The sequence below is a fragment of the Patella vulgata genome, chromosome 5 (assembly GCF_932274485.2).
Source record: "Patella vulgata chromosome 5, xgPatVulg1.2, whole genome shotgun sequence".
Classification (NCBI taxonomy): domain Eukaryota; kingdom Metazoa; phylum Mollusca; class Gastropoda; family Patellidae; genus Patella; species Patella vulgata.
In genome coordinates this window covers 34365506-34383752 of record NC_065883.2, presented here as the reverse complement: position 1 = coordinate 34383752, position 18247 = coordinate 34365506, and the positions used below count along the sequence as shown (strand labels likewise).

The following is an 18247-nucleotide window of genomic DNA, read 5'->3' as shown; positions in this document are numbered from 1 at the left end:
CGTAATGTTTGTTGAGTTCGAATTTCGTGAAAATCGGGCCAAAACTGCCGGACAAAATGGCCGCCTCTCATACTCAAATAGTTTTTACATCTGGTAAATCAATGTTGTGGACCCTCTAAAGGTCACAATTTTGATCCGATTTCGATGAAACTTGAAATACACGTTTATAACCCAAAGATATTGGTTCCTTTCGATATTCGCGCATATTGGATCGTAACTTCCTGAATTATGGCCCTTGATTGAACAAAAAATCACGTTTTTAGCTTGTGAACACTGTAGAGGTCACAATTTTTATCCGATTTGGTTTAAACTTGAAATGTATGTTTATAACCCACAGATCTCGGTTCCTTTCGATATTCGCGCATATCGGACCATAACTTCCTGATTTATGGCCCTTGATTGTACGAAAAATCGTGGTTTTAGCTTGTGGACCCCATAGAGGTCACAATTTTTATTCGATTTAAAAAAAAAAAAACGTTCGAATATATCGTGTAATGTGTTGAGTTCGAATTTCGTGAAAATCGGGCCAAAACTGCCGGACAAAATGGCCGCCCCTCATACTCAAATAGTTTTAACATCTGGTAAATCAATGTTGTGAACCCTCTAAAGGTCACAATTTTTATCCGATTTCGATGAAACTTGAAATACACGTTTATAACCCAAAGATATTGGTTCCTTTCGATATTCGCGCATATCGGATCGTAACTTCCTGAATTATGGCCCTTGATTGAACAAAAAATCACGTTTTTAGCTTGTGAACACTGTAGAGGTCACAATTTTTATCCGATTTAAAAAAAAAAACGTGTGAATATATCACCATTACACACTAAGATCTTGATTCCTTTTGATAATCAAGTATACCCGAACTTAACTTCCTGGATTATGGCCCTTGATTGTTCAAAAAATCGCATTTAAAGGCTCAATACCACTCTTGTTGTAACTGAATAATATGTCCCAATCTTTATTCTGGTCAACAAATTGTACCATTTTAGAATATTTCAATTAATTGATGATACAAATTTCATCTTAACACACTTTATTTAAAAATTTTGAAAAATTCAACATAATGGTTTGAAACGTCTAGCGTAAACCTTTTCAAATGAAACTTCGATTTAAAAATATTTTCGAACCCTCTGGACAAGTAAAATAGGATGTAATGGATAATTTACACAACAGGTAGGACACTTAAGCATCTAGTACTACGATAGAGATATTATTTATTTTCTGGAGCTTTCAAACCAGCAAGAGTGTTATTGTCCCTTTAAATACATCACCATTCCACCATAATGAAGGTTGAATTCGTATTTAGGGAAAATGAAATTGGGTATAACTTCCTACTGTTCTGCTCCGACTGGTCTAATGAAGACGGGCATTCTCCATACAGTATGCTATGAGGGAAATTCTGCCATCCGAACGACTATATTATAGGCGCTATCCCTTGTCAGACCCTCTGTCCTGCGCCACTGACAACGGGAACCGGCCAACACCGGAATCGAACAAGGAACCGCCAAGTTAGCGAGCGAACGTCTAACCCACTGAGCCACCGTGGCCCCCCACTTGGGTATTGGTGTCCCTAATACGGAAATAAAGCAATAAACAACAATTTGTCGTCGCGCGCTAGGCCTATATGCTGAATGATCTTTAGACACCAGAATCTGCCCAATTCTGAAATCTTTCCTATTATTTGTACACGTTTGTAAAAAAAAAAATATTATGATCCATCGGTGCCTCCTTCACAAGCTTTTATTGATGAACTATCCCACTTACATTTAATCATCCCAAACATAGGCTACCTGTCTACAGTTAACTCCTCGAAGTATGAAGTAGATGGATCGCTGCGCGCAGTATGACATTTAATGTAATGATTAAAGACACTTAATAAGTACCTTTTTTTTTTCAATTACAGTTCTGTCAAAATTTAGCTGGAAGTATGTAGCATAGGGGGGGGGGGGGTCACGTGGCTGAGTGGGTAGGACGCTGGCTCGCTAGCCTGGAGGTCGGGTGTTCGATCCCTGCATTGGCCGAGAAAGTTCATCCAGATTTTCCGCGTGGTTCTCCCTTGTCAGTGATGCAGGACGGAGGGCCTGACAAGGACAGCTGTCTAGTCCTTCGGATGAGACGGAAACCGAGGTCCCGTTTATACATTGGAATGCACGTAAAAGATCCCTTGGCAGTTGGAATTCGATGTAAGAGTAGGCGATAGTGCCGCTCCCCGGGCAAAATTTCCCTCATAGCACACTGTATGGCGTATGCCCGTCTTCATTAGCCGAGCAAAGGAGCAGAACAGTAGGACGTTAAACCCCATTTCATTTCATTTCATGTATCATAGGACCATAGGCAGCGTCGGATTAACATTGTGGGGGCCCTAGGGCCTTGAGTATGGGATCACCCAGCCTAACACAAGTGACCAGAATTTAGGCAGTATTTTTCACACACATAAATGTAACTGCATCAAACCTAATTTGAAATCGGTTAGTGATAAATAAGGGGGGACAGTTAGTCATATCCGCGAAAAACCTAGATAAGAAACCTTATCTCTCAACGCTTCGTGTTTCGAGATAAGAGATGGTGCTATATTGTTTCAAGTGGCAAACACCCAACGCTAATCACATCGGACAAATTTTTCTTCAAAACAACGATTATTGATTATTGTTATTTAGAACATTTCTGCCACATCCAACTACAATTATGCAGAAAATCCTACCTGACACGGGTACAAATATCCTCTTTTTAAATGGAAGCGATAATAGATTGCTTTCTCCGACATTTTAAATTTACGTCTTTAAAGGCGGGGCCTCGGGTGCAATAGCCAATCAAAGTACTAACCTGATCAGAGTTACACAGGAGTAATACACCATAATAATGAATGTCCGTATCAATTTTGATAAAAAAAAAACAACGCTTGATTTACTTTATTGTCAATATTTGCTGATAAATGAAAGTTGTTTGAGTAGATTGGGCTGCGTATGTCTAATAAGTTCTAATAGTATACAATTAACCTATTTTTTAAGAGAGAGAGAGAGAGAGAAATGGGGTTTAACGTCCACTCAACACAAACTAGGTCATTTCTGGACTAACACCTAGTTTTAATTTTATTTCAATAATTCGCTTGCGCGTAGGGGTCTTTAGCAGTGGGAGGAAACCGGAGGACCCGGAGAAAACCCACGAGGTTGGACCAGCGACCCTACTTCTTGTCACGTACAACCGGGGATTCGAAACCCCGCCAGTTGACTCAATGACAGACCGTATGATACAGCGCGCGCGTGCTAACCATTCGGCAATCCAACCGCCCTCTATTTTTTAAGATGTTACATGCATTAAAAAAGAAATTAAGTTTGCCAGGTGAAACTAAAGGCACCCAATCGTAGCTAAAAACAAGCACATCAGTATATATCTCAACCATAGGCGTACGGGGAAATTTTTGACTGGGGGGGGGGGGCGGTGGTGGTTGGTGCCCAAAAAATGTAGTTAGGTTCTTAGTATGTTACATAATAATAATAATAACTTTATTTTCTTATAAAATTACAAATATTCATATTATTTACAGACAAATGATCTAATAACGATGAAATAATGTTTTAAAATTTAAAACAAGCAAATAGCAAATAAAAGAACAAACAAACATATATACAATACTGTCCGAGTACCGACTATATTTCCGATCCGAATGCTGCTAAGGGTGTTTGTGTTTTTTTGGTTTTTTTAACAAAATCGCGAATGAATAAATATGCATTTTAAAGGCTCAATACCACTCTTGTTGTAACTGAATATGTCCCAATCTTTATTCTGGTCAACAAATTGTACTTTTTTACAATATTCCAATTAATTGATGATACAAATTTCATCTTAACACACCTAATTTAAAAAATTGGAAAAATTCAACTAAATGATTTGAAAAGCCTGACGTAAAGCTTTTCAAGTGTGACTTGTATTGGATTTAAAAATATTTTTGAACCCTCTGGACAAGTAAAATAGGATTTAATGGATAATTTACACAACAGGTAGGACACTAACACATCTAGTACTTAGAATAAGGCTATTTTTTATTTTCTGGAGCTGTCATGCCAGCAAGAGTGTTATTGTCCCTTTAAGTGATTCTGGGAGTTTTTTCCAAATAAAAAAAAGTTCAATTTTTATTTGAAGGCCCATGACAGATTCAACAAAATCTCTTTTGCGATGAATAAGTTCTTAATTTCTAATTCATCAATAAAAGAGAACTAAATTTTATTTACTTGTAATATACACAACTAAAAACAGTTGTTTATGTAACTGTAACCCGTGCCTTACTGTACTCCAAACAATAGAGGGTTCAAGTCTTAAGATTTCTATTTAATTGCCTAACTATAGACACTCTGAATTTAAATTCGCTGTTAAATTGGACACATTCAAGAACACAATATTTTTTTTTATACAACTTTTACAAAGTACAATTGTGTGCCCAAATTTTCCCAGCATTTGGTGCCCAAAATGGGGGGGGGGGGGGGTGCTGGCCGTCTTCATTAACCCAGTTCGGAGCAGAACAGCAGGACGTTAAACTCTATTTCATTTCATTTCTATGCCGGTAATCATGTAACTCAAGATGTTCATCATTGAATATGAATGGGCTTCTCCATCTCATGAACATACACACTTTTCAAGTCAGAATAGGATTTTAACTATAGCCTCTAGAGCGGCCACAGCTACTTCAAATTGACCAAGGGGACAAATCTAACTGTAGTTATCGGAACTCTTTGAAAATGAAAACGTATCTCCGTCTCACGAATACACTGTGTATAAATTCAATCTGATAATAAATAATAATGGGCTTCTCCGTCTCAAGAACATATATTTCTAAACACTTTGTATAAAATTAACGGCGATATGGTATTATAACTATAGCCTTTTTAGCGTCCACATTTTTCAAAATGAACAGGTGCTATAACTCTGGCAGTAATAGGAAATTGTTATATCAACAGACATCTCGAGCGATTATAATAATTATAAGTAACTATAAAATACGTTATTGGGCTATTGCCTTTCTGTTCGACTGTTAGATGTCTAGTCGTTCGGATGGTACCAAAAAATCCCAGAGGTCCCGTGTACACATTGGCGTGCACGTAAAAGATCCCTTGACAGTTGGAATTCGATATAAGTGGGCACACTGTATGGCGTATGCCCGTCTTCATTAGCCCAGTTCGGTGCAGAACGGTAGGACGTTAAACCTCATTTCATTTCATTTCGACTAGTGTGCATTTATATGCCTTGGTGATCGAGGCCATTTTTTAAAGGGAGGTTACTCTCCGGGTTGTTAGTAAATAAGTCAACAAAAAATAAATAAACCCAACAAACATTTCATTTTGTTAATTTTACAACAGAAGTTTTCACAACAATGTAAGCAGTTTGCTTTGGTATATATGGGAGGAGCGTGTACAACAGCTAACACTGCTATAGACGCTAGTTTGGCTTCTTTTAATGACACCGACAACGTTACAGTTATTAAAATTTTGATAATTGGTCCGAGCCAAGCAGGTATGTTACTTATTAGATTACTACTAATACTATGTAGTAAAAATATGTATTAAAATGATAATCCCACTCAGAATCGTTCCACGTCATTTTACCCCGTGGTGCTAGCAGTAACATCGGATACTATTCTCTTCTCGTTCTTTTGTGACCGGCATCAGCAGTTCATGATACTACTACTATTATATAATGTAATAATAGTTCTAGTAGGCTACACACCATATTTTTTTTTTTTCAGGCAAATCTCATCTTTTGTATTGTTGGGTCCATGGAAATCAAATTATCCTTAATAATGTACCCCAGACACAAGATTTCAACATGGAAAAAGTCCAGTCAAAATCAGGGATTATTTATACCATGTGGGAGGTGTCAGGGCAGCCTAATATGAGATATAAAAGAAGAAATTTCTTCTATGGAACGCAAGGTAAGCCTACCTGTAAAGCTTGAAAATTAGTCAGCCTCTTGGTGGGTTTAAAATCTCAAATTATAAATACAGAATCCAAAATTAGTTGTCAAACTTTCATGAAGACATAATTAAAACATACAAAATCCAATAAAATTGACAATTTTATTTTTGACATAAATCAAATGGTCTAGTCATATGATCTGGATCAATTGTACCCACCCCCCCTCTAAGGATATAATTAATATGTGATAATTAAGAATATTTATATTGTTTTACAGGTATTGTGTATGTTATAAATAATGATAGAAGTAATGATGAGGTTTGGGCGGATACTCATCAAGACCTAGATTCCCTGCTTCACGAAAAAGATCTGAAAGAAGTGCCTTTGTTAATAGTTGTAAACAAATTGTTAAATGGAGGTAAACAAATAATTTTTTATACACACATATTTCAGGTTTATGCTTTAGCTCAGGAAGAAAAATACCCTTTGAAATTGAGAGTAATATAAATCAAGTTATACCCTTGGTTACTGAAACTTTCATCGTCCAATCAAATCTCTCGGAGTAAAATATATAGGGAATTTTCATGCCTTAACTGGGGTGACCTATTTAAAAAAAAATCCTGGTTTATTAGTGCTGATTTCAAATCCTTAGACTCAAAGTGCTGATTTCAAATCCTTGGACTCAAATCTCTGATATAAATTCTATAAACCTGTACCAATTATTACTGCCAACCTTTTTAAATATTTGATAATATTTATCCATTTTTGTGAAGAAAATCCATAAATTATTTATTGATCAAAAAAGCATGTGTTGTATTTCTATCCAGTTTGTTGAAACACAATATGTAAACATAACAGCCCTTTTCTTTGATCTGCTGTGTGGTCCACAATGATGGCATTGTAGCTATTTTGGATAGCCTCATTTATCACACAATTAGTTTCTCTGCAATATTGTGTTATGTACTAGATAATTGAGCATAATACATTTCGCACATTCTGACGTAATGTAGCCGCGTTTGTCACCAGACACTTTACGGTAACATATTTAGAGCTCTGGTTAATCCCGATTGATATTGTTACGTCGTTATGTACTGGTTGTTAATTAAATTTTTAACCAATAACACATAATCTGGGACAGAAATTTGCGCTGAGTATGGCAGTGTTTGAGTAGGATTAGATCTAATCAAACGGAACACTCCGAGGAATATGGCTAAAAACCAAATTTATTATTGCTCTTGTGAGCAGCATATGAGAAACTTCTATTATGCATATGTATTGCTGCCTGTCTTATCAATTGATACAGGTTACATGTCAAAGTATTTAAATATAAGTTGCCAGGCAATTGATCAAGGCTGATAATTATTTGAGCTCTTTGAAAATCTGTGTCATGAACATGAATACTGTGTATAAATTTCAAGTCAATTAAATGAGAAATTGAACAACCACAAGATTGATCAGAAATCATTGATACTCTGACAACAATAGGAGAGGTTTTGCAACGTAACAGTTACAATTACATGTAGATAATTGTAAATGGAAATTGTACATTATGACGTTTTGCTAAATTCACACTTACACGTAGTACTTGGCGAAACAAACTTGGTCCATGATCTCGACAGGCCTTCATCACGGATAGATTGTTAAAGGTGAGATTAGTAAAGCACGCAAATATTGTCTCGACTTCTTCTTATTTTGTCTACATGAAGGGGAAGGTACCACGACTCAAAGAGAAAAAGTATGGACTGGATTAGAGAAATTAAACAATGTTTAGCTAAGTGTTGTGAACTTACAGTTATGGAGGCTGCTATCTGTCGGACATGCACTTCACATCATACGTCACAAAAACTGATGACGTCTAAGTGTAAATGTAAAATTGTGAAACCTCTCTATTATATGAACCACATTTCAATGTGGGCATATAAAAAGTATTGGTGAACAAATATTTAAATTAACGTTTGTTTTTTACATTACAGATACATTATCAACTGATGAAATCAAATTAAGGTTAAATTTGAAGGAGAATTTAAACAGAACCTGGAGATTAATAGAAATAGACTATAAACAACAGAATGATATAGAAAATGCTTTAAATATTTTAGAATCTCTTTTAACACAAGTTTATGGAAATGAACATACTAAACATGAAATATGCTGATATAATTCTTCCCTCTCCTCCCTCCCCCCACCAAAATCATTATTCCTGCCAGTTTTTAATTCCGTAATCTGTGGTATTAGAGTAATTATATAATAATTTTTCTAGTTCTTAATTTAATGGTTATTATGAACCCCCATCCTCAACTTATGTAATTTAAGGTTATAAAGCATTCTCCTATGTCAAACTGTATTAAGGGCATTGAGTAGTCTAAGATACACACTACCTTTTCAGCATCAATCTTATCAAGACACTTGTTCCATGTGTAAAATAACCTAGAGGACATATAACAGTCTGATTGTTTGTGATACAAGCGGAAAGAAAAAAATATTTATAGCAAACAAGAAGGTTTTCCCGACCTAGATTAGTTGTTGAATAAATTTTGACATCGTACACATCAGTCACGTTATCCGCAGTAAACAATTATGGCTACCTCCAGCAACAGTTGCACACTGGACAACATATCCCAATTAAGTCACATGACCAGAAGGGAGTCCCTCTACGATTTGATTATCCAGGTCTACTATCTATCACGACTGAAACATCGCTGAAATCTTTTTGATTTGATGGTCGAAGACTACCGTTTTAAAAAGTTTGGCAGAGTAGTTCACTGATGTAAATATTTACTTTTTAAAACTTGTTGTGGACTTATTCAAAGAATTTACCCAAAATTATAAAATCTCATTTCAAGGTAGATGATGAACAAAAATTTCAAAATACTTTGAGTTAATATTTTTAAACGTATTTGGTGTCGAAATGTCAATTATACATCTACTTTCAATCTACGGTTAGGATTATCGCTATCTGTTTTTAGCATAAAGTTATAGAATTTCCAAGTAAACTCATTATGTGAACCGTAGGTTTCTTGGACATGCATTTAGCATTGTTCATGCCAAATTTAATGAAAATCCATGTATGCATACATGTAACTGAGAAAATTATACTTTTGTTGTCATCAGCACCCTATATTATAATACTTTTCGGCTAAGTTTAGAATATAGTTGGTAAATAAAATTGGTATTTTTTGGGTGATTAATGTGTAGATTATGACCCCAAATAACAAAAGATATCATTTACTTTTTAAAACTTGTTGTGGACTTATTCAAAGAATTTACCCAAAATTATAAAATCTCATTTCAAGGTAGATGATGAACAAAAATTTCAAAATACTTTGAGTTAATATTTTTAAACGTATTTGGTGTCGAAATGTCAATTATACATCTACTTTCAATCTACGGTTAGGATTATCGCTATCTGTTTTTAGCATAAAGTTATAGAATTTCCAAGTAAACTCATTATGTGAACCGTAGGTTTCTTGGACATGCATTTAGCATTGTTCATGCCAAATTTAATGAAAATCCATGTATGCATACATGTAACTGAGAAAATTATACTTTTGTTGTCATCAGCACCCTATATTATAATACTTTTCGGCTAAGTTTAGAATATAGTTGGTAAATAAAATTGGTATTTTTTGGGTGATTAATGTGTAGATTATGACCCCAAATAACAAAAGATATCATTTGTTTCAATGGCATTTAGTAATTGAATTGGAATATACTGGTCATAATTCTATGGAATACAATTACTGCTTATTACTGAGCGACATTTCAACTTGGCTTCTCTTAAAGTCATTATCAGAAATGTCGCTCAATAATAAGCAGTAATTGTATTCCATTATGACCTGTATAAAAAATATCATATCTTATGAACAAAACTTACAGTGCTAGCTTTAAAATGTGCATTTTTAGAGTACTCAGTGCCCTTAAATTATACAATTTTAAGAATCTACAGAGTAGACAATTTTACAATCATGCAAAATCTTTCCACAAACAATGTTGTCATTTTTTGAAATCATCCAAAATCCGTCCACAGTCATTAATTCACACAATTATTAATTATTAATACACAAACAAAGTAGTATTTAGATATTCAGCAACTTATGCAAGATAAATGGTTAATCACCACATAGGTTGCATATTTCTTTCTTTTGTTTAAGTGTTCACTGATGTCAGATATTTGTTATAATTATAAAGACCTGCTTTAGAATTGTTGAATGATTATGGCATTGTTTTTATTTATAAATTTGTGCATATTTCACTACATATAGTATACATATTGCATCAAATTATAACAATAATACATATTTTTGTTACATCAATTCATGTACTGTTTTATCTTGTTTATTTGTTTATAAAATCAAAATTTTTGTGTTCAAAATAATGATCGCAGGATGACTAACAGAGAGGCTGATGTCCGAAATAAACAGATGACACATATTAGTTAATTGCAAATTTATCTTTTTGAAAAGTATCAAGCAATTAAACTGATTATCTGTACTTAGTCTAAGAAGAAAATGTTCACAATCAAACTCAGTCAAGGTTTTGAAGTCCCTGGTGCTGGCAATGTAACTATACACTAAGTTTCATCACTCTCCATCAGTTAGAATCAACGGTATCTTGTCCCAAAGCATCGACCAATGAAATTGTTAAGCTTTGTTCAGCTTTAGCGGAAAATGTTAATCATTGAACTCAGTTAAGACATTCACCTAATGAACATCTACACCAAGTTTATCCAGCGATTGCTAGGCTCATTACCGCTAAAAAATAAATTGTCACACACACCCAGTCTAAGCCTGTAATTTATACAGATTTTTAAAAAAAAATATCACAGTTACATCCTTTATGACATGAACACTGTCATCATTCAGTAATCAAACGTTTGTAGTTGATACACACGATGTCCTTTCTTCAACAGAAAACCTTGATTGTTTAAAGAACTAACAAATCCTTCAAAATCAGTTACCAATATATTGATGTCCTGAAATAAATATCAAAAAATAATTGCATACAAGTAAGGCATTTTCATCGACTTGCCAAATCGCTTGGAATTTAGTATAGGTGTCATGTGACAGTATAGTCGTTTTCAAAGCACTTTGGCAAGGTTGTTAAATCCGCTGATTAGCTGTAAACATTTCTTGTGACTGGACAAAATTAAAATAAACCATGTGATCATCCAATCAAATCGAAAAAATTGCACCTCAGGGAAATTTGGGGTAATTGTTTCAGAAATCAATGTTGATAAATTTGCTGATTAGGATAACCAATTTGAATTAGGTGGACGTTAAAGATGAAAATTTGATTGAATGCAAATCACTTTCTTTAATCATCAGTGGTAAAAAAAAACCCGCCTGTAGTGTGCACAAGATAAGGAATATGACAATTAATGAAGGGATGTGAAGTAAAATACCGCCCGCATTCTTTAAACTAACATCTACACCAGATATACCGCTACTGATACGGCTGAACTTATCAGAAATAATCTTTGAAAATTATATTTTCCAATTACTGATCTGTATTGATCTTTGTTTCTGGTAAGTTTCAGCCATGCAACAGACAGACCTTAGAGCAATTTGACTTTGGGAAAGCCTCAAAATTTTTAGAGTTTTGAATATTATATTTTCCAAGTATAGATCTTTGTTTCTGGTAAGTTCCAGTCATTTAACAGTTGACCTCACAATAAGTCCCATATTAGTCCCATCTAAAAGACCACATTATTAGCCCCATTTTTAGGACTTGGTCGGACAGATTTTGGGAAACCCCAAAATTACATTTTTCAAGTATGGATCTTTGTTTCTGTTTAGTTTCAGCCATGTAACTGATGACCTAATTATTATTGGGTGTGGTCTGACTTGGGGAGGCCCCGGAAATTTTGGTTAGATTTGTGAAATATTTACTTCAGCTATGGAGGAAACCAAGAACTTTTTTGGGCAAACAATGGAATCAAACCTGTGATCTGATTAATGAGTCGGCTTCATACTCACCACGAAACCATGGCTCCCCTTTGTCCTAGGTGACAGACACCAGTGAAATGACTAGCAGACAAAATAAACAAGTCATAAAAAATTGTATGAAATGATATTACAGTTACCTTAGAAATTTGTCTCATTTGATCCACAGTAAATATAGAATTATAAGTTTGTTCGGCAACTCGTTGTAAAGCAGCAATAAATTTCTTGGGCTACAAAGAAATAATAGAAGGTTATGAAATTTGCAACATAAAATGTCTAATATATTAAAAGGAGTAGGGTTGCCTGTCCAACTTCGGTTTTCTCCGGTTTCCTCCCACTGCTAAAGACCCCTATCCGCAAGCGAATTATGGAAATATGTTAGTCCCGAAATGACCTAGTTTGTGTCGAGTGGACGTTCAACCCCATTTCTTTCTCTAATATATTAAAATAATAGAAATATCCATGTTAAATTAATTGTATTGAAATATGTGGTCTAAGGGGAGATAATATTGCACCAAGGATAAAACAACACAGTTACCTCCCTTTAAAGATGCATAATGTAAGATTTAGATAAAGACTTGACAGTTCTCGCTTTAATAGTTTTAAGATAAATAATAAAAAATGAATATATTGAGAATTTCAGTAAAATTACTTCATTCGGAGAATAGCAGAGTCTTGATGGTCATTGCTAAAATTGTTACTTTAGTAAAGAAAGTCTTGATTATCCATTTTTAAATTCAAATATTAAATGACAATCTTGTTTCAATCCATTGAAAATCGCCAGCATCCAATGGTCTAAAGAGTTGATTATAGTTTTGTCATGCTAATAAATGTCTAATTATTAATTTACGTAGCATTTGAGGCCAAAAGAAAGACCTGCAATAGGCAGATTTATCTGTTACACAATGCATCTTTAATTTTAAAAAAATCTACACCTTCATAAACACACCTAATATACTGTAAGGTATAAATACTACTGGAGTATAATCTGATGAAGTATTTCTAGTGAATCATCAGAAAAATAATGATATATTTTTTAAACTGAATTTAATTTAAACCAGCACTTATCAGTATTTCAGGTTTTCAACCAAGTTGTGTTCTACCTCTATTAGAAAAAAGTTATTGTGTCCCAAAGTCTTGACCAATGAAAATGCTTACCTCTGTAAAGTCAAAACAGAAAATTCCCATCATTGAACTCAGTCAAGATATTCCCCTAATGAACTACACCATGCTTGAGCATTCAAGCTCTATTATTGTTTCCTAAAAAGTGTGATGGACAGGCAGGCTGCACACAGATATGTAGGGGACAGTAGATTAATTTATACTATTAATACTTCTGAAACAATTACACTTGGTGGATAAAGTTTAAAAAGTCATAAAAATTTTATAAAAATAATAATATCAATGTATTTTAGATTGATTAAGATTTGTTTACCTTTGATCTGCCACTCATACCAGATCCATGTTGAGATCGTTGAAAATCTATACAACCAAACTGATCTGAATAGGTCTCAAACATACTGTAATATAATATTACAAAAACTGAATTGTTCAATAAAGGCATTGGCTTGAAGGTCTTTGTGAACTGTTTTATTTAAATAAAGTCTCTAAATTACAAGACTCTATAACAAAGAGGAATAACACTTGAAGTTATTATCGAAAATCGTTCAAAATAAATAGAATTCTTCTTTTCTACTGGACTGACAGAAACCAAATATAAATTTCACAATAATAGGTTAATAAAGGTGCAAACAAAGTTTTGAAAGGATGGTGAATAACTCTTGAGTACAAACAAAAATTGTTTAAAATCAATAGTTCTTTCTTTCAACAGGATAGACAACCAACATAAATTTCAGAAAGATGGGATCATAATTGCACTTGTATATATATATATATATTGATAAAAAAAATCCCCCCACCTCCCAACAGACTAGAAGCATGAATGAATGTTTGTCACAGAATATGCTTAAAATCCTTTATAGAGAATTTTTTCTACCTGTATTTCATTACTTCAACCACTTCCACTGCATCTGTTTTTGTGGCCTCCTCACGAAGTTCCAGTCTAGCTCGAGCTTCTGTTAATCGTATCAAAGATTCCAATTGGCGAGTTGTTATAGGTGTACTGTCTTGACTTTGATGACGCTTTCGCAAGTTCAGATAAAAGTCCTAGAAAAAAACAAAATGACATAAATTTATCAAAATTTGCCAAATCCAAGATATCCATAATATATATTATCAAGTGTATTCCTTGTCTCTTATCTATAGTCTTATGGAGATTTAAGGCGAAAATAAATAAATTTATACCTGTAGAACTTTTGAGGCTTCAGTTCCAATTTTAGGGTGAACATATTTTCTTGCATAGCCAATATACTGAAAACAAAAGAGGATATTTAATCCAGTATATTAAACATATTTTTACTTCCAGTACTGTTTACTTATATCAAATAATTGATTTACATGATCATGTAAGCTTACAGTTGAAAATTTGAAAGACTTATGTATGATATACAAATCGTTAACTCCTGTACTCCTTTACTAAAATAAAAAATATTTAATTGTAAATGTACCTTTCTGAGCAACTGGTTTGGTATAGGATCAAATGTCTCAGTTTTAGGAATTTTAAGTTTTTCACTGAGTGGTCGGTCAGCTTCCCACTGTAATCTAGATTCATCCATTTCTTGTAACTGGAAAGAAGGTAACAGTACCGACTGCTATTATAACTATTGCCAGTATTAGTGCCAGACAGAGATGAATTTCTAAGTCAAGAAATATGATTTATTACATCTACTGGCCTTATAGGATCTTTTAATTCTTGCAACAGTGTGGTTGATGTCATCTGCCTCAATCCCAAAATAAATAGATGCCACTCTTTAATTACTTGTACATTGTAAAACACTGAACAATCAAACTGCTTATCTATCGAAACAGGAGATGCTCACCATCAAACTTTTAAATTAAAAACTTACATCTCTATGAACAGAAACTTTCATTGGTGGTCTGAAGAAGAGATAATTAATTGATAGTTAATTAATGCCACGTTGTAAAACATCTAAAAAAATAAAAACAACATATTAGATTTTGGTGTATTCCCGCAAAGATGCAGTTACAGAGCGTGACCAAAATTAATCCTTCCCGCGAAGGCGCAGATATCGACGTGTCAGCTTTTGTTTGAAGAGAGACATGTTGTTATTAGGACCCAATTAACGGTGTTAAAGATTTTATGAATTTATGTTCACTCTGAATTTTATTCACCAATTGACAACTAATGATGAATATCATCAAATCACCCAAGTAGTGTTCACCTATTCGCTCACTCACACAATCAGTGTCATATTTAAAGATATAAAATCCCGTTACACTATCCGACATTCAGATAATATTCTACAATGGCAAACGCACAACTTGAATTCAGCTTTGTACCTACAAATCGCGGAGGACGTAATCTTTGCTCAGGTGGTTATATGTACCGTGTAAGTAAACGAAAAATAGATGAAACTACTATTTGGAAATGCAGCACCAAGAATTGTAATACTACAGCGATAACAGTAAACGACATAAGAATCGTCCAATATGCTGGGGGACAGGAACCACCAAAGAAAAGATATAAATATGCTCAAATTCAAAGCCAGCTCGAGGAATTGAAACGAAGACACCAGCAAGATGAATTGACATTAGTCGAGTATTTAGACAGGGTGTCGTATTTGGCGAAATTGAACTAATTTTTGTTATATTAAAGTTGTTTTTATTGGCGAAGTTAAATTAATTTTTGTTATAGTATAGTTATGTTTTTTATTTATTTGACGAAATTAAATTAATTTTTGTTATATTATAGTATAGTTATGTTTTTTATTTCTTATCTGATTGTAATCCTTAGGACTGGATTCCCGCGAAGTCGTCGAAAACGACCTTTTTTAATCCGTTACGGTCAATAACTGCGCCTTCGCGGGAAAAAACCTAGATTTTGTTTTGAAAGATATACCAAAAGCAGCTTAGGTATTTGACTAAATACTAATCAAGAACAAATTTGTTTGACTGCTTGTTCTTCCTAGTCATTAGCGATATAAAAGCAATCTAGGACCATAAACACAGACACAGTACTGTTTATAAACTTCGAATTAATCATATAACTTTAGCCTCTAGAGTGAGCACAAGATATTTCAAATTATTTATGCTAATTTTTCCCAGCTAATTTAAAACACGGTAATTCTCTTCTTTTTTTTATAATGTACTGTTATACCTACATCTTTCTTCCCGCATGTAAAGACATGACATGTTCTGATAACATACCATCCAATTCCTGTTCAAATAAATTAAAATGAATACATTATTCAATGACTTTTATAAAGTCTATACTCTCGAAGCAGGATAGTTCAAAAAATGAAATTCAAACTGAAACAAATAAATTGTGTAGCAGACTACATTACACTGGTCACAATAAATAATTTTTTTTAACAAATTATCAATAAAATTCATACATTTATTGTCTTTTACATTTAGTTTTATAAGATCAAAATAATGTCTTTGTCATTAATTAATATACCTCATCTGGATTATCTAACAGTATAAAAACTAAATCAAATCTTGATAATAATGCACTGCCCATTCTGAAAATAAAAGTTAAATCAGCGGCTGCCAGGCAGAATACGCCCACATTTTGCAAGAGATGGATAGAGAACAAGCTAAAAACAAACAGGATTTTTTGTACAATCAGGGGCAATAATCCGGACAGTTATGATCTGACCTGAAATGCGCAAATATCAAAAGGGACTGAGATTTTTAGGATATAAAGATATATGTTTTAAGTTACATCAAAATCGGATAAAAATTGTGACCTCTAGAGGGTCCACAACCTTTGTATTGCCTACTTTTACCCAATTTGCATACAAAGATCGGACATTTTGTCGGGCAGTTTCATTTCGATTTTCCCGAAATTCAAATTTCATTATGGTGGAATGGTGATATATTTAAACATTTTTTAAAATCTGAACTCAATCAAAATTATGGTGTAACGGTGATATATTCGACCGTTTTTTTTTTAAATCGGATAATAATTGTGACCTCAAGAAGGATCACAAGCTAAAAACGTCATTTTTCGTACAATCAGGGGCCATAATTCAGGAAGTTATAATCCGTTACGCGCGAATATCGAAAGGAATCAATATCTTTGGGTTATAAACATGTATTTCAAGTTTCATCAAAATCGGATCAAAATTGTGACTTCTAGAGGGTCCATAACTTTGATATACCAGATGTTATTCACTATTTGCGTACGAGGGGGGCCATTTTGTCCAGCATTTTAGTCCGATTTTCACGAAATTCGAACTCAGACAAAATTATGGTGTAACGGAGATATATTTGAACGTTTTTATAAATCGGATAATAATTGTGACCTCTAGAGAGACCTGAAGCTAAAAATGCGATTTTTCATACTATCAGGGGTCATAATTCAGAAAGTTATGATCCGATCTGCGCGAATATCGAAAGGAACCAAGATCTTTGTGTTATAAACTTACATTTCAAGTTTCATCAAAAGCAGAGAAAATTGTGACCTCTAGAGGGTCCACAACATTCATATACTATATTTTTACGCTATTTGAGTATGAGGGGCGGCCATTTTTGGTCTGATTTTTTACGAAATTCGAACTCAACCATCCTTAGGGTGTAAAGGTGATATATTAAAACATTTTTTTAGATCGGATAATAATTGTGACCTCTAGAGGAACCTCAAGCTAAGCGCGAATATCGAAAGGAACCAAGATCTTCGGGTTATAAACTTACATTTCAAGTTTCATCAAAATCAGAAGAAAATTGTGACCTCTAGAGGGTACACAACATTCATATACCATATTTTTACGCTATTTGTTGAGTACGAGAGGCAGCCATTTTGTCTGTCAGTTTTGGTCCGATTTTTACGAAATTCGAATTCAACCATCCTTAGGGTGTAATGGTGATATATTCAAACGGTTTTTGAAATCGGATAAAAATTATAACCTCTATAGGGTCCACAAGCTAAAAATGCGATTTTCCGTACAATCAGGGGACATAATTCAGGAAGTTACGGTTCGATATGCGCAAATATCGAAAGGAATCGAGATCTTTGGGTTATAAACTTACATTTCAAGTTTCAACAAAATCAGATAAAAATTGTGACCTCTATAGGGTCCACAAGCTAAAAACTTGATTTTTCGTACAATCAGGGGCCATAATCCATGATAGGGTCTGATACATGCCAATATCGAAAAGAACCAAGATCTTAGGGAGATAAACCTATATTTCAAGTTTCGTTGAAATCGGATAAGAATTGTGACCTGTAGAGTGTCCACAAACAATTGTGACGGACGGACGGACAGGGGCGACGACAATATACGTCCACATGAAAATGTTGGCGTATAAAAA

At 34.0% G+C, this 18247-nt stretch overlaps 1 protein-coding gene across 4 annotated transcripts in view; it reads right to left on the bottom strand.

Annotated features, from left to right (window-relative positions):
* Positions 1 to 6051: 6051 nt before the first annotated feature.
* The window catches only part of LOC126821254 (DNA helicase MCM8), a 39107-nt gene continuing 26911 nt past the window's right edge, over positions 6052 to 18247 (bottom strand). For all 4 annotated transcript variants that reach the window (XM_050549646.2, XM_056100752.1, XM_050549645.2 and 1 more), the window contains 9 exons: positions 16392 to 16455; positions 16093 to 16148; positions 14818 to 14848; positions 14419 to 14535; positions 14156 to 14221; positions 13848 to 14017; positions 13287 to 13371; positions 11992 to 12081; positions 6052 to 10881 (listed from right to left, as the gene is read on the bottom strand). In XM_050549646.2, coding sequence (XP_050405603.1) covers positions 10768 to 10881; positions 11992 to 12081; positions 13287 to 13371; positions 13848 to 14017; positions 14156 to 14221; positions 14419 to 14535; positions 14818 to 14848; positions 16093 to 16148; positions 16392 to 16455 — 793 coding nt within the window. In that variant the 3' untranslated portion in view covers positions 6052 to 10767. The remainder of the gene's footprint in view (positions 10882 to 11991; positions 12082 to 13286; positions 13372 to 13847; positions 14018 to 14155; positions 14222 to 14418; positions 14536 to 14817; positions 14849 to 16092; positions 16149 to 16391; positions 16456 to 18247) is intronic.